Source organism: Phacochoerus africanus, chromosome 10 (assembly GCF_016906955.1).
Source record: "Phacochoerus africanus isolate WHEZ1 chromosome 10, ROS_Pafr_v1, whole genome shotgun sequence".
Classification (NCBI taxonomy): Eukaryota; Metazoa; Chordata; class Mammalia; order Artiodactyla; family Suidae; genus Phacochoerus; species Phacochoerus africanus.
In genome coordinates this window covers 96,836,199-96,862,323 of record NC_062553.1, presented here as the reverse complement: position 1 = coordinate 96,862,323, position 26,125 = coordinate 96,836,199, and the positions used below count along the sequence as shown (strand labels likewise).

General features: G+C 37.7%; 1 protein-coding gene across 6 annotated transcripts in view; it reads left to right on the top strand.

The window, feature by feature from the left end:
* Window positions 1-24,100, top strand: part of ABHD18 (abhydrolase domain containing 18) — a 35,324-nt gene extending 11,224 nt beyond the window's left edge. For 3 of the 6 annotated variants that reach the window (XM_047798341.1, XM_047798340.1, XM_047798342.1), the window contains exons 4-13: window positions 896-996; window positions 3,890-3,968; window positions 4,324-4,408; window positions 7,388-7,415; window positions 9,997-10,135; window positions 11,569-11,658; window positions 12,336-12,437; window positions 17,496-17,871; window positions 18,579-18,741; window positions 22,993-24,100. In XM_047798341.1, coding sequence (XP_047654297.1) covers window positions 896-996; window positions 3,890-3,968; window positions 4,324-4,408; window positions 7,388-7,415; window positions 9,997-10,135; window positions 11,569-11,658; window positions 12,336-12,437; window positions 17,496-17,871; window positions 18,579-18,741; window positions 22,993-23,044 — 1,215 coding nt within the window. In that variant the 3' untranslated portion in view covers window positions 23,045-24,100. Of the gene's footprint in view, window positions 1-507; window positions 564-895; window positions 997-3,889; window positions 3,969-4,323; window positions 4,409-4,769; window positions 4,843-7,387; window positions 7,416-9,996; window positions 10,136-11,568; window positions 11,659-12,335; window positions 12,438-17,495; window positions 17,872-18,578; window positions 18,742-22,992 lie in introns of those variants that run through there. The other 3 variants (XM_047798343.1, XM_047798344.1, XM_047798345.1) reach the window with 3 other exon arrangements.
* The last annotated feature ends 2,025 nt before the right edge of the window (window positions 24,101-26,125 follow it).

Sequence of the window (26,125 nt, the reverse complement as noted above, 5' to 3'; positions counted from 1 at the left end):
TCTGGAAGAATTATAAGTAACATGGGGAACACTCTAGTTGGAGAATCAGCACATGAGAAGTTATTAGCAAAACTAATGTTAAATAACATCAGGGAATGGAGTTCCTGCTGCAGTGCAGCAGGTTAAGATCAGGCATTGACTTCTGTGGTGGTGCAGGTTTGATCCCCAGCTTGGCGCAATGGGTTAAGGATCTGGCATTACCACAGGCTTGGTGTAGGTCACAGCTGGAACTTGCATTCTATCCCTGACCCAGGAACTCCCATATGCTGTGGGTGCAGCCAAAATAAATAAATAAATAAATAAATAATGACATCAGGGAAATGTTACGAGATATAGTTAATTGCTAAAGATGGGTAGAAAGAAAATGCTATAAAATTAGAGAATATGTATTTGAGGTGAAAAAAGTTTATATGCTGAATATAAACAATTAGCATGTGACTTTGCTGTCTATATAAATATCACATTTCTCCTTTTTTAATTTGTTGACGTGACTCATTATATCAATAGATTGTCTGAAAGTGAGCCATTCTAACATATATGATGTCAACCCTCACTTGATTACGGTAAATTATTTTTATAATTTTTAAATTAGTTTTATATTTATATTGTTGAATTCTTGTAAAAAATATTTTATTTTGTTATTGTACCAATAAAGTTTACATATAGTTTATTTTCCCAACTAGACTGTAGTAAAGAATGTAGAAGAAAATGAGATGTTTAGGATCTATGTCTTTAGAAAGCAAAATGGGGCAAAATATACATAATAGGCACTGAAAAAACTATTTTAATTGAACGGAACTTTTTTATAGAAAAACACCTGTAATAGAACAAGATATTTTAGTCCTCTGTATACATCTTGGTTTTTGAGGTTTTTTGTTTGTTTGTTTGTTTTTAGATTGAAGAGCAATCAGACTGTAAGATCCTAGATGGACACTTTGTTTCCCCAATGGCCCATTATGTGCCCGATATCATGCCAGTTGAATCTGTTATTGCAAGGTAAGAATTTTTATTCAGAAGAAGTACACTTGTGGCACAATGGGTTAAGGATCTGGCGTTGCCACTGGCATTGCCACAGCTGTGGCACAGACTGTAACTGTGGCCATGAGGGCAGCTAAAAAAAAATTTTTTTTTTTCAAATCAGAACGTTAAAGTAGTAGTTTATTTATGTTTACAGAATTATAGTAATATCAAGCTAATATTATTTCAGCATTACTTAGCATTAATGACAAACATTATTGCATTATTCCCATTAAATGTGGGGTGGAAAAGAGTAAAAATACAGAGCTTTAGTATGCATTTGAACTTAGCTTAAAATCATTAAATCACAAAGGAAGAGAAAAAGAGAAGAAAGGAACGGAAGAATTACAGGAGTTCCTGTTGTGACTTGGCAGGTTAAGAGCCCAACATGGTGTTCTTGAGGATGTGCGTTTGTTTCCTGGCTTTGCTCAGTGGGTTAAGGATCTGATGATGTTGCCGTGAGCTGTGGTATAGCTCACAGGTGCAGCTCGGATCCAGCATTGCTGTGGCTGTGGCGTAGGCCGGCAACTGTAGCTCCAATTCAATTCCTAGCCCAGGAATTTCCATATGCCACAGGTATGCCTTTAAAAAGAATTTAAAAAAAAAAAAAAAAGAATTTTAGAAGAGCAGGAGTTTCTGCTGTGACACGATAGGCTAAGAATCCAACTCCAGCAGCTCGGGGCACTTTGGAGACATGGGTTCAATCCCCACCCTGGCATAATGGGTTAAAGGATCCAGCATTGCCACAGCTGCGGTGTGGGTCTCAGCTGCAGGTCAGATTCAATCCCTGGCCTGGGAACTTACACATGCTTCAGGTCCAGCCATATAAAAAGGAAAATCTAGGGAGTTCCCTGGTAGCCAAGCAGGTTAAGGATCCAGCTGGGATCCAGCAGTTGTCACTGCTGTGACTCAGATCAGGAATTTTGACCCCTGGCCCAGGAATTCCACATGCTAGAAAAGACTGCAGGAAAATAGTACAGTTTGAGCAGGCATGCTGATTAATGAGCCTCTATTAGATAAGTGGCAGTGAGTACTGTATTCAAGATTCCTATTAAAGCTATTCTCCAATAATGAAGTCTTTTTTGCCATGGGGACAAAAGCAAAGTACAAATAATAGCAGAGATATCCAGCTTTCTATGGAATTTTTTTTTTTTTTTTTGCTTTTTAGGACCTCACCTGAGGCATATGGAGGTTCCCAGGCTAGGGGTCGAACTGGAGCTACAGCTGCTGGCCACAGCCACGCAGGATCTGAGCCCTGTCTGCGACCTACACCACAGCCCATGGCAATGCCAGATCCTTAACCTACTGAGCGAGGCCAGGGATCGAACCTGCATCCTCATGGATACTAGTTGGTTTCATTTCTGCTGTGCTGCACGAGAACTCCCCAGAAAACATTTTAAAATGTTTTCGTTTCCCACAAATCTTCAAAATATCAAAGAGCAGGACAGTGCTGGGAATGCAAAATGAGGAGAGTTGTAAACATTGGTAGTTTTGATTAGGAGACTGAAAATTAAGAGTTAGTTTTCATGAGTACAAAACAGAAATAATCATTAAACCGCCCTAAATTTACTGGTATATGTTCTTTCAACAATTTATTGACAATAGATAACTAGTGATATTGTCCCTTGACTGAGCAAAGTAAGCTCAGAATTCAGGTTTTTTTTCCCTGAGAATGCCACCATCTAAGGTCAAACCTTGAATTGACAGTGTAGTATTCTCCTGTAATAATAATTCCAAAATGTTGACTGCTGAGGAAAGTAAAAAGAGAAGTAAATCAGTTTGAAAAGATAAAGTTCTGAGGATGTCTGGTTGTGGTGGTGGTTGCACAACAATGTAAATGTCATTGAGGAGTTCCCATCGTGGCTCAATGGTTAACGAACCTGACTAGTATCCGTGAGGACATGGGTTCAATCCCTGTCCTCGCTCCCTGGGTTAAGGATCCGGAATTACTGTAAGCTGTGGTGTAGGTCACAGACAGCTCTGAGACCACCTTGCTGTGGCTATGATGTAGGCTGGCAGCTACAGCTCCAATTTGACCCCTAGCCTGGGAACCTCCATGTGCCATGGGTGCGACCCTAAAAGACCAAAAAAAAAAGTAATTGAACTGTACACTTAAAAATGGTAAAAATGTTAAGTTTTTGATTTTTTTTTTTTTTCGGCTTTTTAGGACCACACCTACGGCATATGGAGGAGGTTCCCACGGTCAAATCAGAGCTACAGCTGCCGGCCTACATTATAGCCACAGAAATGCAGGATCCAAGCTGAGTGTGTGACCTACACCACAGCTCACAGCAACACACCGGATCCTTAACCCACTGATCGAGGCCAGGGATCGAACCCACAACCTCATGGTTCCTAGTCAGATTCATTTCCGCTATGCCATGACGGGAACTTCAAACATAAAAGTTTTAATCAGATCCTGTCATACACTCCAAGTTGAAAAATAGAAAAGATAACAGGAACTATTTTATTGATACATTAAAAATTTAACAGCCAAGTATTATTCCTGCAAGGAGAAAAAGTAGAGCTATCTAAACAATTGTTTCTCTAAGACTTAATCATATATTGATGTCTTCAAAAAATAAGAAAATTTCATTATGCATGTATAAAGTTGTGATACTGAATATGGTAAAAATATTACAATATATTCTGTACTTATGTTATAATTGAGTATTTAATATCCTAACACAAAGTAAATTTAGAGTATCTTTGTTGCTGTTGGAGAAACATTAATCGGTCAATTACAGTTTGAGTGTCAAAATTCTAAATTACCTTTTCTCCTAAATAATTTAATTATGAAACTTTTAAGAATCCAAAGTTTGTTTTAAAGCCTTTTAAGGAAAATTTTGCTGATGTGTTTTATTTTAAATAGGTTCCAATTTATTGTGCCTAAAGAATGGAACAGCAAATATAGACCTGTTTGCATTCATCTTGCTGGAACAGGAGATCATGTAAGACTTTATTATTAACGTACTGTCCTAATGAATTTGTGGTTGCCAAGGAGGAGGGGGAGAGATTGGAATGGACTGGGAGTTTGGGATTAGTAGATGCAAACTCTTAAATTTAGAATGGATAAGCAATGAGGTCTTGTAGTGTAACACAGGGAACTATATCCAATTACTTGTGATGCATGATAGAAAATAATGAGAAAAATGTGTATATATGTATGACTGGGTCACTTTGCTATAAGGCAGAACTTGACAGAACATTGTAAATCAACTTTATGTTAATAAAAATTTCTAAAAATACTCTCCTTAACAGATGCAGTTATCATATTCTTTAGTATGTCATTTTTTCTTTCCTCAGCATTACTGGAGACGACGAACACTAATGGCTCGTCCTATGATTAAAGAGGCCCGAATGGCTTCTTTACTGTTAGAAAACCCTTATTATATCCTTTTGTGATATCTAGAAATCTTTTCTCTTATTTATTTATAGATTTTGTCATCAAAAGGAATGATAGATAGTAACCAGCTTTTCTAAATCAGTTAAATTTAGTCATTTCAGAAAATACTTTAAGAAGTAAGGATGAAAAGAAGTGAGAGATTGTTTTATGCCTTTTTTAAAGGCAATTTACGGATTTTGCTTCTTTGGATAATAAAGATAAACTGTACTTCTATTTCTTTGGAGACTTATGATGGATTTTAGTATAATAAGTCAAGTATTTGCTATTAAGGAATTCTTCATGTTTGAAATGCATTTATGTTTAAGTATCAGTTGAGGTTTAGAACAGTTCTTAACTTAAATTTCAAGATGACGTCAGACTATTCCCGCAAGAAGAAACGAAAGTGATGCACAGATATAAAGAAATGTTCAGCGTTGCTGGTAATAAGAGAAATGTAAACTTAAAGCAACAATTACAAAGATTTAAAAAATAAAACACAGTAGTTGTAAGGCTGTTGTGAAATGGGCACTCTCATTACTAAGGACTGTCAAAATTAATTCAACCCTTGGGAAAGCACTTTTACCATATGTATCAGGAGCCATAAAAAAACTCTTGACAGAGTGATTTTGATTCTGGGAAGTTTATTCTAAGGATAGAATATTAAGAAAAGATAAAATGATAGAAAAGAGAAAAGATATTTAATAGCTTATAACTCATAGTAAAACATTAGAAATAGCTTAAATGGAGTTCCTGTCATGGCTGGAGTTCCTGTCATGGGTCAACAGAAACAAATCTGACTAGCATCCACGAGGACGCAGGTTCAAGCCCTGTCCTTGCTCAGTGGGTTAAAGATCCACATTGCCATGAGCTGTCGTGTAGTTCACAGATGCGGCTCAGATCTGGCATCGCTGTGGCTGTGGTGTAGGCCAGCGGCTACAGCTTGAATTCAACCCCTAGCTTGGGAATCTCCATATGCCGAGGATGTGGCCCTAAAAAGCAAAAAAGAAAAGAAAAAAAAAAAGAAATAGCTGAAGTGTCTTAACAATATAAAAACGTTAAATAAATTGTGATTCATAATACTGGAATGTTGTACAATTGGTTGTTTTATATTTATTGCTTTGCTACTTAGTACCCATATGACCTTGGACCTCTTAGTTAACCTTTTAGTACCTCAATTTTTCATTGGTAAATGGGAATAATCTTTTAGGTTATTCAGAGTATTAAATAGTTAATACTGTCTACAGTAGTGCCTGGAAAATAATAAGCATTCAGTAAATTTTAACAATTATTAAAAAGCTTGCAGTAATGAATGAAAAGTATTTAAATGCAAAAAAATGATATAAACTTTATGATATGGTATAGGTATGCAAAAAGCCTAAAATCAGAAAATCCATTCAAAAACTGTGCACTGCTATGGTATAGGTTCGATCCCTGGTCTAGGAACTTCCACATGTCATGGGAGCTACCAAAAATTAAAATTAAAAAGTAAAAATTAAAAATAAACCATCATTTTAAAAGAAATGCCTCTTGGAGTTCCCGTTGTGGCTCAGTGGTTAACGAATCCGACTAGGAACCATGAGGTTGTAAGTTCAATCCCTGACCTTGCTCAGAGGGTTAAGGATCCGGCATTGCCGTGAGCTGTGGTGTAGGTCTCAGATGCGGCTCGGATCCTGCGTTGCTGTGGCTGTAGAATAGGCCAGCGGCTACAGCTCCAATTAGACCCCTAGCCTGGGAATCTCCATATGCCGCAGGAGCAGCCCTAGAAATGGCAAAAAGACCAAAAAAAAAAAAAAAAAAGGGAAATACCTCTTTTGAAGTTCCCATTGTGGCTCAGTGGGTTAAGAACCCAACATAGTATCTGTGAGGATGAAGGTTCAATCCCTGGCCTTGGTCAGTGGGTTAAGGATCTGGCATTGCCACAAGCTGAAGTATAAGTCACAGATGTGGCTCAGATCCGGCATTGCTGTGGCTGTGGCATAGGCTGGCAGCTGTAGCTCCGATTCAGCCCCTATCCTGGGAACATCCATATGCTGCAGGCACAGTCCCTAAAAAGAAAAAAAATAACAAAAACTGTACGTAATGGAAAGTGCTAGAAAGAAATACACTAAACTATTAATATGGTTATCTGTAAAGTAGTTTTTCTTCTAATATGCTTTTCTATATTATCTAGACTTTGTGTAATAAACATAAATAAAAAGAAAAACAATAAACTTTATTTATTTATTTATTTGTCTTTTGTCTTTTAAGGGCTGCACCCATGGCATATGGAGGTTCCCAGGCTAGGGGTCTAATTGGAGCTGTAGCTGCTGGCCTACATCAGAGCCAGAGCAACACCAGATCCAAGCCATGTCTGTGACCTACAGCACAGCTCATGGTAACACCGGATCCTTAACCCACTGAGGGAGGTCATGGATTGAACCTGCAACCTCATGGTTCCCAGTCAGATTCGTTTCCACCGCGCCATGATGGGAACTTCTAAACTTAAAATTAAGTCGAAGATAGCGTAGCCCTGTCGAACATATTAAAACATTAAATTTTACACTTTAGTTGAGTGAATTATATGATATGTGATTATATTCCATTGAAGCTTTTTTTAAAAAAAAAAAGGAAAGGAGTTCTCACTGTGGCACAACAGGATCCATGATGTCTCTGGAGCACTAGGATGCAAGTTTTATCCCTGGCCCAGCACAGTGGGTTAAGGGTCTAGCATTGACACAGCTGCAGTCTAGTTTGCAGCTGTGGCCCACATCTGATCCCTGGCCCAGGATCTCCATGCCATGAAGTGGCCAAAAAAGGAAAAAAAGAAAAAAGAAAACTAAGTTGAAAAAACTGACAACTTCTAAACAGCCTGTTTGAGATAACAAGAAAATTGTTATTTCAGTGTTAAATTGTTTTCAAATTTAATTATTTGCTTAAATTAGTGGGTTTTGAGATACATAGTATATTTAATTCTTTTAAAACTTTCTCTTTGACCCACATTCTTAAATGGCTGCAGGAAACCCAAGGACCAAATGTAAGTATATGTTACCTTCATTTTTCCAGTCATTATAAATGCTACATTTTTCCAGCAATCCTAAAAGTTCTGGTAGTTCAAGTTTAATATCCAAGTGTTACTGGGGGGAAAATTCTATTATAAAACTGTAGTGAGCATGCTATTTTAAATTTTTACTTTAAGCTTTTTGCATTTTAAGTGTCTGATAAAAATATAAATTAGAAATTTAAAAATTAAAAGATATATTGGTGAAACTGTAGCCAAAGAAATAATACAATGTTTACCTTTTTCAAAGTAAATTTACTTACTTTGTGAAATTAAACACTACTCTCTTGGAGTTCCCATTGTGGTCCAGCAGTAGCGAACCCAACTAGTATCCATGAGGACACGGGTCCAATCCCTGGCCTCGCTCAGTGGGTTAAGGATCCTGAGTTGCTGTGGCTGTGGTGTAGGCTGGCAGCTGCAGATTCGACCCCTAGCCTGGGGACTTCCTTATGCCTCAGGTGCAACCCTAAAAAGACACAAAGAAATAAAATTTTAAAAAGTAAACACTAACTCTTATTGCAATGCGTATCATAGGTAATCTGAAGGTAAAATTTCTCTTTCTTGTCTTTTCAAATGATAAATTTGAAGTCAACTCTTTTTGCATTTCCATAATCTATATTTAGTCCAAACTAAATACTTCAAAAATTCTTGCTCTGAAGTTCCCTTGGTGGCTCAGCAGGTTCAGGACCCAGTGTTGTCTCCATGAGGATGCGGGTTCAATCCCTAGCCTTGCTCAGTGGGTTAAGGATCCGGTATTGCCACAAGCTGCTGAGTAGGTCACAGATGCATCTTGGGGATCTGGCGTTGCTGTGGCTATGGCATAGGCCGGCAGCTGCAGCTCTGATTTGACCTCTAGCCTTAGAACTTCCATATGCCTCAGGTGCAGCCCTTAAAAAAAAAAGGAAAAAAAAGGAAATTCTTGCTCTGAAACTAAGCTATGAATTCAGAACTAGGTGCATCATTTTTACCCTATCTATAGGTGGTAAATAAACAAAAGACTTTATTGAGTTGTAGTGAGATGCAGCATGGGTGTAATAGAAAGCCTCTGACTTTGGAGTCATGCAGACATAGGCTGGAATTATAACTTACCATTTACTAACTGCATGGCCTTGGCCTCTCTAAGTATCAGTTACCTCACTTATAAAGTAGGGATACTAGGAGTTCTCTGGTGGTCTAGAGGTTAAGGATCCAGTGTCATCACTGCGGTGGCACGGGTTCAATCCCTGGCCCAGGAACTTGTGCATGAAGTGGGAATACTATATAATTCCTTCCATGCAGAATTGTTGTGAGAATTGTATTCATAAAATATTCTATAAGATATTATGTACCCAAGAAATGCAATAATGCTCCAATGTGTTTTACTGTGAGGAAAGTATATTTTTTCTCAAACAGTCCATCCTAAGTAAGAAATGGCTTGCAATTTAAATAATAAACAGTTCTCTCTTTCTCTCTCTCTCTCTCAAGGCCATCTTAAGCCTCTGTTCATCCAAAGCTGTTAAACAGTTTGAGAATGGGTTCACTGTAACACATCACTACTACCCCGGAACCTACATTAGTAACTTCTATATAAAAGAGCCACCTGAAATGGACCTGAAAATTCAAACTTCTGTATAAGTCAAAATAAATAATTAGGGGAATTAATATTCTAATATTTATTCATAAATTGTTTTTTGTGGAAATAAGCATTTAAGGTTTTGGTAATACATTAGCTTAGTATTAGGTTAAATTCTTTCACATTGCTTTTTTAAAAAATGTATGCTTTAAATCTATTGTAATTTTTTTTTTCTAGGAAGGGACAACCATAAATTTGTAAATTTATTTTTCTTATATTAAAAGTGGTAATTTAACTAAAAATTGACAGTATAGAAATATTTTTTCCCATAAATATTTTAACAGTTTTAAGTTCTATCAAATAAATAAGAAATTCTCTTCTGTGAGTTCCCCTTGCAGCTCACTGGAAACAAATCTAATATCCATGAGGATGTGGGTTCAATCCCTGGCCCTGAGCAGTGGGTCAGGGTTCCAGTGTTGCCATGAGCTGTGGTGTAGCTCACAGATACGGCTCAGATTCTGTGTTGCTGTGGCTGTGGCTTAAGCCGGCAGGTGCAGCTCTGATTCAGCCCCTAGCCTGGGAACTTCCATATGCCACACCTGCAGCCCTAGGAAGCAAAAAAAAAAAAGACAAAAAGAAAGAAATTCTCACGTTTCCTGTTGTGACACAGCAGAAATGAATCTGACTAGGAACCATGAGGATGTGGGTTCCATCCCTGGCCTTGCTTAGTGGCTTAAGGATCTGGCATTGCCATGAGCTGTGGTGTAGGTCGAAGACATGGCTGGGGTCCTGTGTTGCTGTGGCTGAGGCCTAGACTGGCAGCTGTAGCTCCCATTCCACCCCTAGACTGGGAACCTCCATATGCTGTGGGAGTGGCCCTAGAAATGGCAAAAAGACAAAAAAAAAAAAAAAAAAGAAAAGCATGAAATCTATCTGCCTGTTGTAATTTGCGCATATTAAAATGTAAATACATAAAATAAATAATTTTCTCTTTTGTGAGGCTAGAAGGTCCAGTTTAAAGAACGTGTCTGACCTTTTTGTGATGGGAGGAGCTCTTGTTTTAGAATCCGCAGCTCTCTTGCACTGGCTAGAGAGGGAGGGTTATGGACCTCTAGGAATGACTGGAATCTCCATGGGGGGACACGTAAGTAAGCATTTTCATTTTCAACTAGTATTTAATTGTGTCTATGTTTGTAAGATCTAGGGAATTGAGCATGGGAATGAATTTATGGCAGGTTCTCCTTCAGGGTCTTCTCATGGTGTACTGGTTTCCCTACCTCAGACCTCACTCTGTCTAATCAGTCTTATAAAATACTATCATTTTAGCTTCATTGAATAACTTTTTTTAGGGTTGCACCCGAGGCATGTGGAAGTTCCCAGGCTAGGGGTCAAATCAGAGCTAGAGCTGCCTGCCAATGCCATAGCCACAGCAACACAGGATACAAGCCATATCTGCAACCTACACCACAGCTCACAGCAATGCTGGATCCTTAACCCACTGAGCAGGGCCAGAAATTGAACCCTCATGCTCATAGATACTAGTCGGATTCATTTCGCTGCTCCACAAGGGGAACTCCTAAATCACTTTAATATGACACTCCTTTGCTCAGATCTCTTTGTTAATTCCCCATTATCTACAGAACAAAAGAACTTCTGTCATAGATCTTGATCAATCTTTCTAGCCCTTCCTATTTCCCCTACCCCATTGACCCCATGTACCCTATTGAGCAGCCTAATTGAAGTATATTGGCTCTTCCCAGACCCTCTGTTTCTCACTATCTTGCCATTGTCATACTGTCTCTTTTCTATGGAAGACAAGATCTCATCTTCCATTTTCCCTGAAAGACAGCCATTTCATGAAGCCTTCTCTGATTTCTCCAGTGAAAAATAACATTTCCCTTCCCTTAACATAATACATTATATCACTTACATAATCTTTATAGTTCACCAAATTCTTGACATTTTTCAATCAACTATAAAAGTCTGAGACTTTAGAAGTTCCATCGTGCCTCATCGGTAATGAACCCGACTAGTATCCATGAGGATGCAGTTCAATCCCTGGCCTCATTCAGTGGGTTAAGGACCCAGCCTTGCCGTGAGCTGTGGGGTAGGTCGCAGATGTGGCTTGGATCTAGTATTGCTGTGGCTGTGGTGTAGGCCAGCAGCTGCAGCTCCAACTGGACCCATAGCCTGGGAACTTCCATGTCCTGCTGGTGTGGCCTTAAAATATTCTGAGACTTTATAGTTATGATTTTGCTCTTCCTGAGTGACTTAGGTAATGAGTGTGTGTAGCCTATTGCCCAACACCCACATCTCAGCATGTTTGCTCTATATTTACCATTAGAAAGTAGCTTAAAATTTCCTAATATACTTTATTACTTTTTCGGGGGGAAGTTGTTGAATTTATGATTTGGAGAATTTGAAGAGGTTTCCAGATGTTCTCATGAGTCTTTAGAGACTTTGTGTTCATATCTTAATCTCACCAACTACTACACAAAGTACTTCTTGACTTTAAATATTTTTCATTTTAATTAATGTAAACTTTAAACTGAATCTCTGAATGTTATCATGTTACAGATGGCTTCCTTAGCAGTATCCAACTGGCCTAAGCCTATGCCGTTGATTCCATGTCTATCTTGGTCCACAGCATCTGGGGTCTTCACTACGGTAATTTAATTTCAGCTAATATTGAGCTAACTATATATAATTAAATGTAATTATTTGGAGGGGGGGTCCCCAGAATCACCCCTAGGTTTGGTGATTCACTGGAAGGAATCACAGGACACAGTATATAGTTGTACTCACAACTAAAACATATTGCAGCAAAAGAATACACTATAAAATCAGCCAAGGGAAAAGGTACATGGGGCAGAGTCTAAAGGAAAGCAGTCTTAACCTTCCAATAGAATCTTCTTACGATGTGTTTAATTCTTTCAGCAGTGAGTTGTGAAAATATGTGCAAAATGTCCATCTGTGAATCTCACTTGAGCCTAGGAGCCCAGGATTTTTATCAGGGGTAGTCATTTAGGCACCCTCTGCCCAGCATGTACTAAAATTCCCGAAGGAAATCAGGTGTTCAGTAGAAACTACAATGTCTATATAAGCAGTTCAGGCACAGTAACTGTGGGAAGTTCCCACTTTATCATTCTGGAAGTTTTATATCAGAGTAAAGATCTGTTTACCAGTCAAATTCCCATTCTCTAGTCAAGGGCCAGCCTTACAAGCAGGCCTATCTAAAGATAGGCGATCTCAAGCTTGCTTTGTTAATTCTTTTCTTCATAGTAATAATAATAAAATTATTGCTTTATGGTGTGACCTGATCTTAATTTAGTTTATTATTTCAGGGTGTGCTAAGTAAATCCATTAATTGGAGGGAGCTGGAAAAGCAGTATTATACACAGACAGTTTATGAAGAAGAAATTATTCACATGCTTGAATATTGTGGTGTAAGTATTTATAATTTTTTTATAACATTGGGGGGAATTTTAAGTGTGTTTAATGACTCCGATTTTTTAAAAAGATTGCAGACTTTAAAAAAGCAGTACTGGGGAGTTCCTGTCGTGGCACAGTGGTTAACGAATCCGACTAGGAACCATGAGGTTGTGGGTTCGGTCCCTGCCCTTGCTCAGTGGGTTAACGATCTGGTGTTGCCGTGAGCTGTGGTGTAGGTTGCAGACGCGGCTCGGATCCCGCGTTGCTGTGGCTCTGGCGTAGGCCAGAGACTACAGCTCCGATTAGACCCCTAGCCTGGGAACCTCCATATGCCGCGGGAGCGGCCCAAGAAAAAGACAAAAAAAAAAAGCAGTACTGGGAGTTCCTGCTGTGGCACAGCAAGTTAAGGGTCTAGCATTGTCTCTGTTGCAGCAAGGGTTCAATCCCCACCCCAGTGCAGTGGGTTAAGAATCTGGCGTTGTTGCAGCTGTTGCATAGGTCTCAGCCACAGCTCAGATTCAGTCCCTAGCCTGGGAACTTCCATATGCTGCAAGTGCAGCCAGTAACTAAATAAATAAATAAATAAATAAATAAGCAGTAATATTATTTTTTTTACTATTTAAAATTCTTCTTGGAGTTCCCATCATGGTGCAGTGGAAACAAATCCGACTAGGAACCATGAGGTTTCGGGTTTGATCCCTGGCCTTGCTCAGCGGGTTAAGGGTCTGGCGTTGCCGTGGCTCTGGCGTAGGCCAGCAGCTACATCTCCAGTTGGACCCCTAGCCTGGGAACCTCCATATGCCGGAGGTGCAGCCCTAAAAAGCAAAAAATAAATTAATTAATTAATTAAATAAAATTCTTTTTAAAATAAAATACAGACACAGAAAATCATGCAGAGCAGTTGTTTAGCATACTATATTTATTAAGTTGCAAACACATTTGTAATAGATCAAGAATAGACCTTCACCACCCAGCTCAGAACTTACCACTCAAGCCAGAAACCATTTTCATGTGTCCTAATCAAAAGGTCCTCTTCCTTGTACTGTTTAGTTATCATTATCCTGATTTTTAGTGATTACTTCCCTTGGCTTTAAAATAATTTCACTGTCCTATCCCTAGATGCTATGTTTCTTTTCTTTTCTTTTTTTTTTTAAGGCCCCACCTGTAGCATATGGAGGTTCCCGGGCTAGGGGTCGAATCGGAGCTATAGCTGCTGGCCTACGCCACAGCCAGCTCATGGCAACGCCAGATCCTTAACCCACTGAGCAAGGTCAGGGATCGAACTCGTAACCTCATGGTTCCTAGTCAGATTCATTTCAGCTGCGCCTGGATGAGAACTCCTGACACTATGTTTCTTTTATTTGATGTGTCTTTTAAGTGTCTTTTAAGCTATAAATTCCCTTTTATCCCTTTCTTTTCCTTAATAATTTATCTATTGAAGAACTTGGGCTATGTAACCTATAGAATTTCTCATAGTCTAGATTTTTCTGTTTGCATTCTCATAGTACAGTTTAGCATGCTTTTCCATACTCTATGTTGCCTGCAAATTGGAAACTAGGGGTGTGATTAAACTCAGTTTTTATTTCTTTGGTAAGAGTATAGGAAGCACATTATGTCTGGTGGTCTCTTTTTTGTGGTATAAGTAGCCATTGATGCTTAATTAAGGCCTATGTCTGTTCGTACACTGAGGGTTGCAAAATGCTGATACTCTTATCATTTTTTTTTTTTTTGGCCTTTTTGTCCTTTTGAGGGCCACACCAGTGGCACGTGGAGGTTCCCAAGCTAGGGGTCTAATCAGAGCTGTAGCTGCCAGCCTACACCAGAGCCACAGCAATGCCAAATCCAAGCCACAACTGTGACCCACACCACAGCTCATGGCAATGCCAGATCTTTAACCCACTGAGTTAGGCTAGGGATCAAACCCTCAACCTCATGGTTCCTAGTCGGATTCATTTCTGCTGCGCCACAGTAGGAACTCCACTCTTATCATTAATTTGAATGAAAAGGCCACTTCCCCTGTCTATTATTTCTTATTTTGTAGTTCAATTCATATAGGAAAGGCAGAATAAATGCTTCTTTCCCTTAATTTACCAGTTTTTAGTATAATGAATTGATTCCCTATTACACTCCCAAGGTGAACAATTCTTTTCACAATTTTTTCATGAACTTTAAAATTTTCCATGTTCATAAAAAAACATATAGTTATATTCAATTACTGAACTTAAGGTCTTTAAGACCTTCGAAGCTTTAGCCCTTATCCAAGACTATCAGCTAAAATAAGCAAAGAAGCTGAAATTTGTATCAGGAAGACTCTGTATGACCATAACTAATGATTTCTCTACCTCCCCAACTTTTTAATCTTTAACTTTTTTACATCTTGAAGATTCAAATTTCTAACAACTTGCAATAAATTTTAAGCATGAAAGCAGAATCTGCTCTAAAAAAAAATTTCCATGTTCAGCTTGAAAGTTACTGAAAATTTGAAGAAATCTCAGAAAGAAAAGGAATCCTACTATTAGTACGGACTTGATAATTATATCGCTGTAAACCCCTGTCTTAAAAAAGATCAATCTTGCATAACCTCAGAGGGTAATTATTTGCTGTTTTATTACAAAATAGCCCTACCTGCTACTTAGTTCCTTGTATTCCACTATATATAATCAGAAAGATATATTGAGACTTTTATGAGAAATTTAACATGCATTTTTTTTAAGGGAGGCTCATAAATTTTGGTTTTCTGAAATGGTAGTGTATTTTTATTTTTATTTACTTATTTATTTTTTGGCTGTCCCCATGGCATGCAGAAGTTCCTTCCTAGGCCAGGGATCAAACTCACACCACAGCAGTAGTCCTAAGCCACTGCAGTGAGAATGCCAGATCCCCAACCCACTATGCTACAAGAGAACTTCCTTGGCAGTGTATTCTTATCCAGCACTTTTGTTCTGTGCCTCTCACTCTTGGTGGCTGTATACAAACTAGAGTCTTTTTGTCTCAGTTACAACCAGTTCACAGTAATGAATATTCAAGAAATATAAGATGGCTTCCTTATTTTTTGGTTTCAAAAAACCAAACCCGGGAGTTCCCACTGTGGCACAGGGGAAATGAATCTGACTAGGAACCATGAGATTGTGAGTTTGATCCCTGGCCTCACTCAGTGGGTTAAGGATCTGGCATTGCCATGAGCTGTGGTGTAGGTTGCAGACGAGGCTCAAAACTGGCTTTGCTGTGGCTGTGGCTCTGATTAGACCCCTCGCTTGGGAACCTCCATATGCCACGAATGTGGCCCTAAAAAGACAAAAAAAACCCAAACCAAACTCTGTTTTTCCGAGTTCCCTGGTGGCTCAGTGGATTAAGGATCCATTATTCTTACTGCTGTGGCACTGGTTCAGTCCCTGGCTTGGAAACTTATGCATGCCATGAGTGCAGCCAAAAAAAAAAAAAGGAATCCAAAAAGCAAAAAAACAAAAACTGTGTTTTTCCAGTCAAAAGAAGTTAAATTTATTGGTATTCCACTCTGAGTAAAATTCTAGGATGCTTTGATCTTACATTTCCTGGATGTTACTAAATCTCCTTTCTTTCCCTTTTATATTTCTGTGACCTGAATGGCTCTACTGATTTTATTCTGTTAAACACGTCAGGGTTTTGTTTTTTTTTTTTTCCTTGCCTTCAACCAACTTTACATTCTTTAATTAATTATTTATTTCTTTAGCCTTTTTGTCTTTTTAGGGCTGCATCAACAGCATATGGAGGTTCCCAGGCTGAGTTGGAGCTATAGCCGCCGGCCTACACCACAGCCACAGCAACTTGGGATCTGAGCCATATCTAGGACCTACACCAGAGCTCACAGCAACTCCGGATCCTTAACCCACTGAGCAAGGCCAGGGATTGAACCCCCGTCCTCATGGATGCTAGTCAGGTTCGTTAATTGCTGAGCCTCGATGGGAACTCTCCCATTCTTTAATTTTTTAAATAGGTTGTATAGTCATACAGTTCAAGCATCAAAATTATAAAAAGACAATGAAACGATCCTAACCCCATTCCCAATTTACCTAGGTTCTGTCTCCTTCAACAAATAACACACTATATTATTCAGTATTTCAAGGAATTTTTCAAACCAATAGAAATAGGAAATTTTTTTCCTCTTCTCTTTTTTATGGACTATACACAAATGTTTCCTTTTTCACTGCTGCATAACAGCCTATTATATAGATGGATGTACCATGGTTTATTAACAAGTATCTTATTTTTTTGTTTTATTATTATTTTAAATGGCTGCACTTGGGGCACATATAAGTTCCTGGGCCAGGGATTAAATCTGAGCCACAGCTGTGACCCATGCTTCAGCAAAGCCAGATCCTTTTAACCCACTGCACTGGGCCGGGGATTAAGCCCGCACCTCCACAGCAACCTGAGCTGCTGCAGTTGGGTTCTTAACCCAGCGTTCTGTAGCAGGAAATCCAACCAAAACCTTATTGATAGGCATTTATGTTGTTTCTCATCTTTCACTATTAACTTCCCAGCCCCTGGCAACCACTCTACTTTCTGCCTCTATGAATTTGACTCCTCTAAGTACCTCATAAAAGTGGAATTATACAATATTGTGCTTTTGTATCTGGCTTGTTCCTTTAGCATAATGTCTTTTAAGTTCATCTATGTTATAGCATGTGTCAGAATTTCATTCCCTTTTTAAGACTGAATAATAATCTATTTCTGGAGTTCCTGTCAGGCTCAGTAGTTAACAAATCCAACTAGGAACCATGAGGTTGAGGGTTCAATCCCTGGTCTTGCTCAGTGGGTTAAGGACCCGGCGTTGCCTTGAGCTGTGGTGTAGGTTGCAGGCATGGCTTGGATCCCGAGTTGCTGTGGCTGTGGCGTAGGCCAGCAACTGCAGCTCCAATTAGACCCCTAGCCTGGGAATCTTCATATGCTGTGGGTGCGGCCCTAGAAAAGACAAAAAAAAAAATCTATTTCTATGTACATTCCACATTTTATTTATCCATTTATTCACTGATGAAAGTTTCTCAAAGTTTTATTTATATTAAATGACATTTTATTTTCTTTCATATATTCAGACAGATTCTTTCAAAATGGGACAAGAGTTTGTGAAGCGCTTCCCTAGCAGTGCAGACAAGCTAACTAACCTTAACTTGGCTTCTAGAACTTTAAATTTAGACATGACAGATCAAGTTGTGTCCCAGAAATCCGCTGAGTGCCATAAATCTAGTAAAGCACCTATCAGTGCCACATCAGGATTCTTGTTGCAAGATACCTCTAAGATGGAGTGCTTCAATCAAACACTTTCAGCCAACAAAAGTAGTTATACAAGTTGCAGTCCTCAATCATACCACCTACTCAGTAAAGAACAAAGAAGAAATAATCTTCAGAAAGAATCTTTAATATTTATGAAAGGAGTTATGGATGAATGTACTCATGTAGCAAATTTCTCAGGTATTGATTTTTATGTAAATTGAGAATATATGCTGATGATATGTGAAAATCATGCTGGTAATATGTGAAATATTTTTAAGGATGCTTTACAAAATAAATTTCATATTTTCAAGAGTGTATTGGAGTTCCCATCATGGCACAGCGGAAACGAATCTGATTAGGAACCATGAGGTTGCGGGTTTGATCCCTGGCCTTGCTCAGTGGGTTAACCATCCGGCATTGCCATGAGCTGTGGTGTAGGTCGCAGACATGGCTCGGATCTGGCGTTGCTGTGGCTCTGGTATAGGCCGGCAGCTACAGCTCAGATTTGACCCCTAGCCTGGGAACCTCCATATGCCACAGGTGTGGCCCTAAAAGGACAAAAAAGAAAAAAAAAAGTGTATTTATTGTTGGCTCCACAATGTGTTTTCTAGTATAAACTTTTTATTTAAATGTAATATATTTAAATTTTATCCATGAAAATCTAAGATCATTTAATAGTTCATTAAAAACATTGGATTTTTTTAATCTTTAGAATATTCATCTCATTGTATTAGAGATGAATATTATAATGTTATGGTATAGTAATCAAAAGTTTTGTTTTGGCAAATATTTCACTACATTGAATGGTATATTTTTATTTTCTAATATGGTTGCTAGTATTTATATAAAATTCTTAGAGCTTCTTAATAGTATATATATTGCCTCTTAAAAAATTCTATACCTAGTTCCAGTTGACCCAAGCCTCATCATAGTGGTTCAAGCCAAAGAAGACGCCTATATTCCACGAACAGGAGTTCGAAGTCTACAAGAAATTTGGCCTGGTTGTGAAATCCGATATCTAGAAGGGGGTCATATTAGTGCTTATCTTTTCAAACAAGGACTTTTCAGGTAAGATGATTGGTCAATCAGTTGTCTATTTATTTGTTAACTTGTTTGGGGATTTTTCTTGGCTCAAAAAATATAAAAGATTCGGAATTTCTTTTTTTTTAGTATACATTTTATTCCTCTTAATTCTCTTCCTTCTGGAGAAATAGGAAATAGCATATGATAGGCATGCTTTATTGTCTGGTTTCACCCTCTTCAAATATCAGTTGCCAGTATTTTAGGGTATAGGAAGGAACAGTAAGGTTTGTAACACTTGCTTTGGTTCATCATATTTTCACTCCACTCTGATGTTCTTCTCTCAGAATGAACTGGGCATCTGTGGAATAATCTAGCAATGTTTTTCAGTAACAAGTGAATAGTGAACCTTAAATGAGAAATGAAGTACTAGCTTTATTGTTAATAACATTTTATGACTCCAGTATTTGTTAAGGCTTATAAAAACCTTTAACATTATTCTAGTTTTTTGATATGCTACTTTATTTCTACTTGTATTCAAGTTTAATGGTACCACGTATTACTGGAATATTTATCATTAATGGTTAACTAAGTTCACATAAAGTGCTAAGACCAGTGCCCTGTGCATATAGTGTGTTCCAAAACTGCCAGCTGGATAGCCATATAATAGAAAAATTGTGTTTGCCATGTTTGACATGTTTTAGCTCTTTTTAATCTACGAAATAATTCTTTGTATGTTGTTGCTTATGTACTTCAATTTATAGATGTTGCCTTTTTGAGGTACAGGGTAATTCTTCGGCTCTAATGTCTTAAAGAATATAGTAAATTTTTTTATAGTATGATCTTTTAAAAAATACTTACTTAGGAGTTCCCGTTGTGGCTTAGTGGGTTAAGAACCCAAATAGCATCTGTGAGGATGCAGGTTTGATCCCTGACTTCACTCAGTGGGTTAAGGATCCAGCATTGCCACAAACTGCAGTGAAAGTCAGATGCGGCTCAGATCTGGCATTGCTCTGGCTGTGGTATAGGCCGGCAACTACAGCTCCGATTCAGCCTCTAACCCAGGAACTTCCATATGCTGCAGGTGCAGCCCTAAAAAAAAATGAAAAAAAAAAAAAAAAAAACTCATTTAGCATTTGAGTCTCAGTTAGTTGGTGAATGAGCAGCTATTTACCCAATACTCAACTGACCCTGTGGCACAGCTAAAACAAACAAAAATTGTGAGTATTTAGGGTTGCTAGGGTTGCTCAAGAAGAGTCTAAAGTTCTGTTTTACATGTGAAGGCAGAAAGCCCACATACTTGCTTTGGTAAATTGTTATCAAATTTCTTTTACTTTTTCATGCATCTAAGTGGGAGTGTGTCTGAGCAGTATTAGGAAGAACAGATACAATCAGTCAGCTATAAAAAAAACTCCTAAGTTCTTATTTGAAGGCTTCATTTCAGGAGATCAATGTTAGCTATTAACATGTGCCAAGTACTAGAACAATTGCTTCATATGTTATTTTTAATATCTACTTTACAAAGAAACACAAGGGGAAAAAAGATTAAATAACTTGTTCAGGTGAAGTCTACTAAGCTATATTTGGCCTTCTACTCCCCACTAGTCACTTTAAAACTAACAAAGTTTAGGAGTTCCCACTGTGATGCAGCAGGATAAGAATCCAGCATTGTCATTACAGTAGCTTGGGTCATTGCTGTTGTGCAGGTTGATACCTGACCCAGAAAATTCTACATGCTACAAGCACTGCAAAACAAAACAAAAAGAACTAACAAAGCTTAGATGACACTGGAATGGTACAATTTTACAAATTTGGTCTTTGCACTCACCAGGTATAAAAGTAAAACAAGCCACTCTTTTATGTCCTCTAATATTTTGTGTTGTTTAAAATTCGATAATACAAGTGAATATGAGACTACTGAAATGATTACAAACGCACGTGTTGGAGTTCTGTTGTGGCTCATTGGTTATGAACCCAACTAGTTTCCATGAGGACACAGGTTCAAGCCCTGGCCTTGCTCAGTAGGTTAAGGATCTAGCATTGCTGTGAGCGGTGCTATAGGTTGCAGACGTGACTTGGATCTAGCGTTGCTGTGGCTGTGGTGTAGGCCAGCAGCTGCAGCTCCAGTTCAGCCCCTAGCTTGGGAACTTCCATATGCCGTGCATGTGGCCCTAAAAAGACAGAAATTTTTTTTTAATTAAAAAAAATATATATATAGGAGTTCCTATCATGGCGCAGTGGAAACCAATCTGATTAGAAACCATGAGGTTGCAGGTTCCATCCCTGGCCTCACTCAGTGGGTTAAGGATCCGGCGTTGCCATGAGCTGTGGTGTAGGCTGGCAGCTGTAGCTCCAATTCGACCCCTAGCCTGGGAACCTCCATATGCCTAGAGTGTGGCCCTAAAAAGCAAAAATAAAAATTTACAAAATTTAAAAAAGCATGTTTACACCTTTACTAACCCTCCTCATACCATGTACACAAGAGTAGATTTCTTTATACATATATATATAAAATTATTTTTTTTTCATTATAGCTGGTTTACAGTGTTCTGTTAGTTTTCTACTGTACAGCATGGTGACCAAGTTACACATACATGTATAGATTCTTTTTTCACACATTATCATGCTCCATCATAAGTGACTAGATAGTTCCCAGTGCTACACAGCAGGATTTCTTTATGTGTGTGTGTGTGTGTGTGTGTGTGTGTATAAAATGAACAAGCCTAGATTTCACCCTTAGGCCTTATTTTACAACTTTTTAAGCCAAATATACACAAGGGGGATAGAAAGCTTTGTCTTCCAATAAATTGGAAATCACAGTCTATTACAGGTGTCAGTTTTTAAAGATAATCTTAATTTCTTTTTTCTTTTTTTTGGCCACACCCCATGGCATATGGAAGTTCCTAGACCAGAGATCAAATGTAAGCCACAGCTTCGACCTATGCCACAGCTGTGGCAACACTGGATCCTTAACCCGATATGCTGCAGCAAGAACTCCTTAATTTCTTTTTAAGGATGTGAGGAAATGCTTAGTCAAACAATACAAGATTAATATAATCTTAGTTATTATTTTAAACTGAGTAAAAATACAAACAAACTTTTTTTTTCTTTTCTCCGCTTTTTAGGGCCACACCCACGGCACCTGGAGGTTCCCAAGTTCCCAGGCTAGGGGTCAAATCGGATTTACAGCTGCTGGCCTACGATACAGTCATAGCAACACAGGAGCCCAGCTGTGTCTGCAACCTACACCACAGCTCACAGCAATACCAGATCCTTAACCCACTGAGCAAGGCCAGGGATAGAACCTAAAACCTTATGGTTCCTAATTGGATTCTTTTTCACTGCACCACAACCAGAACACCCAGCATTTTTTTTTTTTTTTTTTTTAAGCCTGGAGGAAAAGATTAACTGTAGATACCTTAGATTGATGGGATTGTGACTTTTTTCCCTTTTTACATTTTTGGATTTTCTGAATATTCTACAATGAAAATGTATTTGACAATAGGGGGAAAAAATAAGACTTAGAAATAATATCTTACGGAAGATCCCGTCGTGACTCAGCACAAACAATCTGACTAGAATCCCCGTGGATGCAGATGTGATCCCTGACCTCAATCAGTGGGTTAAGGATCTGGCGTTGCTGTGAGCTGTAGTGTAGGTCTCAGACTCGGCTAGGCTCGTATCTGGCATTGCTGTGGCTGTGGTGTAGGCCAGCAGCTACAGCTCCCATTTGACCTGTAGCCTGGGAACCTCCATCTGCCGCTGATACTGCCCTAAAAGGCAAAAAAAAGAAAAGAAAAGAAAAAGAAATAATATCTTATGAAGCTGGGCCAGATCAATTTAACTGTTCCTTTCCAATTAAAATATTAAAATACCAAGTAAAGTTACTGTAGGAAAGTAATTCTTTTAAATTTAGTTGCTTTATCATAATCTATTAAGAAGACTATTACATTTTGAAGTTAAAAAACTACTTAATTTACAGCAAATAACAAAATAAGAAATGAGTTCCTTTTTTTAGTATTTTGTCTTATACATATATGTATACCTATATATAAAAAATATAAACATTAAGGCACAAAAAAATGCTTCACAGAAAATGATGGCGTTTGGAAGTATATTTGAAGTTTTCTAGTAGTGGTGATGTTACATGGATATAAATACCCACCTTGAGGTATCTGTCTCCTTCACAGCTACTTGAAGAAGAGGTCAGGTTGCAAGCCATAGGTTATTTGGAAATAACTTAAGTGAAAGCATCGTCTGTCCCCCTGCTTTGCTAATTTCTTTCATATTTAATTTTAGACGAGCCATCTATGATGCATTTGAACGCTTCCTCCACAAATATGCTAACTAATTGGATCACCGTATGTAACCAGTACAGCCATCATGTTTCTTGTGGGTTTCATCCTTTGATGATGTGAAGAACAAGCAGACAGCACCATATATCTACTTGCTATCAACTGAGTCTTGAATTCAGTGTTATAGATCAGTCAACTATAATATTTAAATACATTTGAATAACTGTAAACCAATATTTGGATTAAATGATAATGAACTATTTTGTTAGTATTTGTGGGAATCCCATATAATCAACATCTAGTTTGTTGCAACTATTTACGAAAACTTTAAATTTTATATTATGAATAATTTATTAATTTAAAATAAATGTATTCATAGAAACCCTATTGGTTTTTAAAGAACTGCTAAATCAAATCAAGTTTGTGATACATCAGCCTGTGTTGAATATATACCCTTATATGATATTTCTTTTATTGACTTGAGAAACATGTTTATTTCATTTGTGGACCTATACTGAATTTATAATAATCTTATTTTCAATTTTAATGTGCTGCCATGGACACTTATGATGTGTGAAAACAGTGTTAACTTTGAATTCTAAAAAAATTCCTGATTGCTTTGTACTTTAGTGCTTTTAATAATTAAAATGAATGTGAGAATGCAGATAAAATGCATAAGACTTGGCTAAACTTTAAAACTTTGCCAAATATTAGGTGAGAAAAAAATGTCAAACATATTTCCCCAACTTGAAAAGTTTCAATTCACGAAAAACTTAAATAATGAAAGACCTATTGCATTAATTGATAGATAACTGTCTCAACATTTTCTTCTATACATACTCTAGTTTGCTAAACATACAACTTTAGCCCAAGTACTTAACAGCTTTGGCTTTTTAATTTCAGAAATTAATGGCCACATATGAAATTGATTTGTCCCACATAAACTTTATTGAAAAGATAGAATAACTAGTAGCTTTTTAAAGTGGAAGATTATACGGCTACATTTGGTGCTTTCTTTTTATGTTAAACTTCTCAAGCCAAGAGCTAAAATGTTTTTTAAAAGTAGAAAATATTTTGGGTTTGGAATAAAAGTACTTGAGTTTTCACTGAAATATGTGTTGTCTATGGGTTATCTTAAAATATGTATCCCTAGTCTGGCAAGGATATTTGAATTTTAATGTGTCTTTGTAGCTTTTTTTATTTTTTTGATTTTTTTGTCTTTTTAGGGCCACACACATGGCATATGGAAGTTCCCAGGCTAGGGGTCAATTCAGAGCTGTAGCTGCCGGCCTATGCCACAGCCATAGCAACATGAGATCTGAGCCATATCTGCGACCTACAACACAGCTCACAGCTACGCCAGATCCTTAACCCACCGAGCAAGGCCAGGGGTCAAACCCGAGACCTCATGGTTCCTAGTCAGGTTTGCTAACCACTGAGCCATGACAGGAACTCCTGTATCCTTTTTCAAAGGAGATTTCATTTGTCCCTTAATGCCTCCATCACCTTAATTTTTTAAAACTATTTAAAAATGATGTGAAGTCATTGATGGCATACAAAGTTGTAAATTCTGTAAAACTGCCTTGACATAACAAACAAACATGGTTATAGCCATTGAGCTATGGCATTTTTACGTGTTCAGATTAGAACCTTTACTTTTCACTGATGTAATGAAATCTACTAAGTTCTTCAACAAAATACCCTTTAAAAGTAAAGTAAAACTTGTTAACTGAATTACAAGTATTTTCTTATGTATTTAGTAAGGCAATTGATTGAATGCTTTTTGAACAATGGCTTCAGTAAAACCAGTACTTTATTTTTCATGTATTTCCTTTTAAGCAATAATATACTAGGGTATGTGACTTTCTTTTGGTAAAAGAATGAAAATTCATTTCAGTTTATTAACTCTTTCGCATAACTAATTTCTCTCAAATAAACATGAAAGAAGATACTTTTAAAATCTTTTAACCAGGTGTTTTAAGAATATATCCATACAAGTACTTAAAGAACTGCTGTCTGCCATTGTGAAGATTTGGAACATAAATTGCTAGAAATTCCTTTAGCCCAGAATTGCAAACTGGCAGCCAATATAGGCCAGCCTGGCCAATAGTTGTTTTCTTCAGCATATGTAATATTTCAAAAGTTTCTGAATTCAAAAAGTCTTTATATGCCCCAGTTTTCCATAGTCCTCCAGACTCCCTCTTCTGTCAGAGTACTTCATTACTTTGTGTTTCTCACTTAGCCCTGAAGACATCTAAGCTTGAGACTCCGATTTAGATCTGTGCTTAAAAAAAAAGTTTCTGGGAGTTCCGGCTGTGGCTCAGTGGTAACGATCCGATTAGTATACGTGAGGACATGGGTTCAATCCCTTACCTCACTCAGCAGGTTAAGGATCTGGCCATTGCCTGAGCTTTGGCGTATATGTGCAGGAGCAGCTTGGATCTGGCATTCTTGTGGCTGAGGTGTAGGCCAGCAGCTGCAGCTCCAATTCGACCCTGGCCTGGAAACCCACATGCCACGGGTATAGCCCTAAAAAGACAAAAAAAATTTTTTTAAGTTTCTGAATTTCATGATTTGATAATGTTCTAACTCCTATTAAATAATTTTAGCATATGTAGTTTAAATTGTTTCTTATGAATGTAATTTTTAATGTGGTGCTTTCCCTTGTAAAGATTATTGAATTTTTAAATCTAACTGAAATTTTTTAAATCATTTCTAAATATTTTATACTTCACAATAAAAGACTATTTCAAAAACTTATTACTTGTTATGTTCTAAGTAGAGAAAACACGTCACATTTGATTAATGTAGCTAAACCTTGAAGTGAATGTTTTCTTTCTTATTTGTGTTGTGAACCAAAAAGGGTAAGGCAGAAAGTAAGCAAGGGAGGCTCTAGCAAAATAGTATTCAGTACCTACAAGAGCTAAATATTCCCCCCAAATACGTGTGATGTCAGGGAACCCAGCATTCTGATAGACCACAGTTATCTAAATGTTGTATAATTCATTATTAGATATTATATTTACACTCATGAATTACTGCAAACAATTAAAATCTAGAGATAAGAACTTAACGATAGGAGTTCTTGTCGTGGCGCAGAGGAAACGAATCTGACTTGTATCTATGAGGATGTAGGT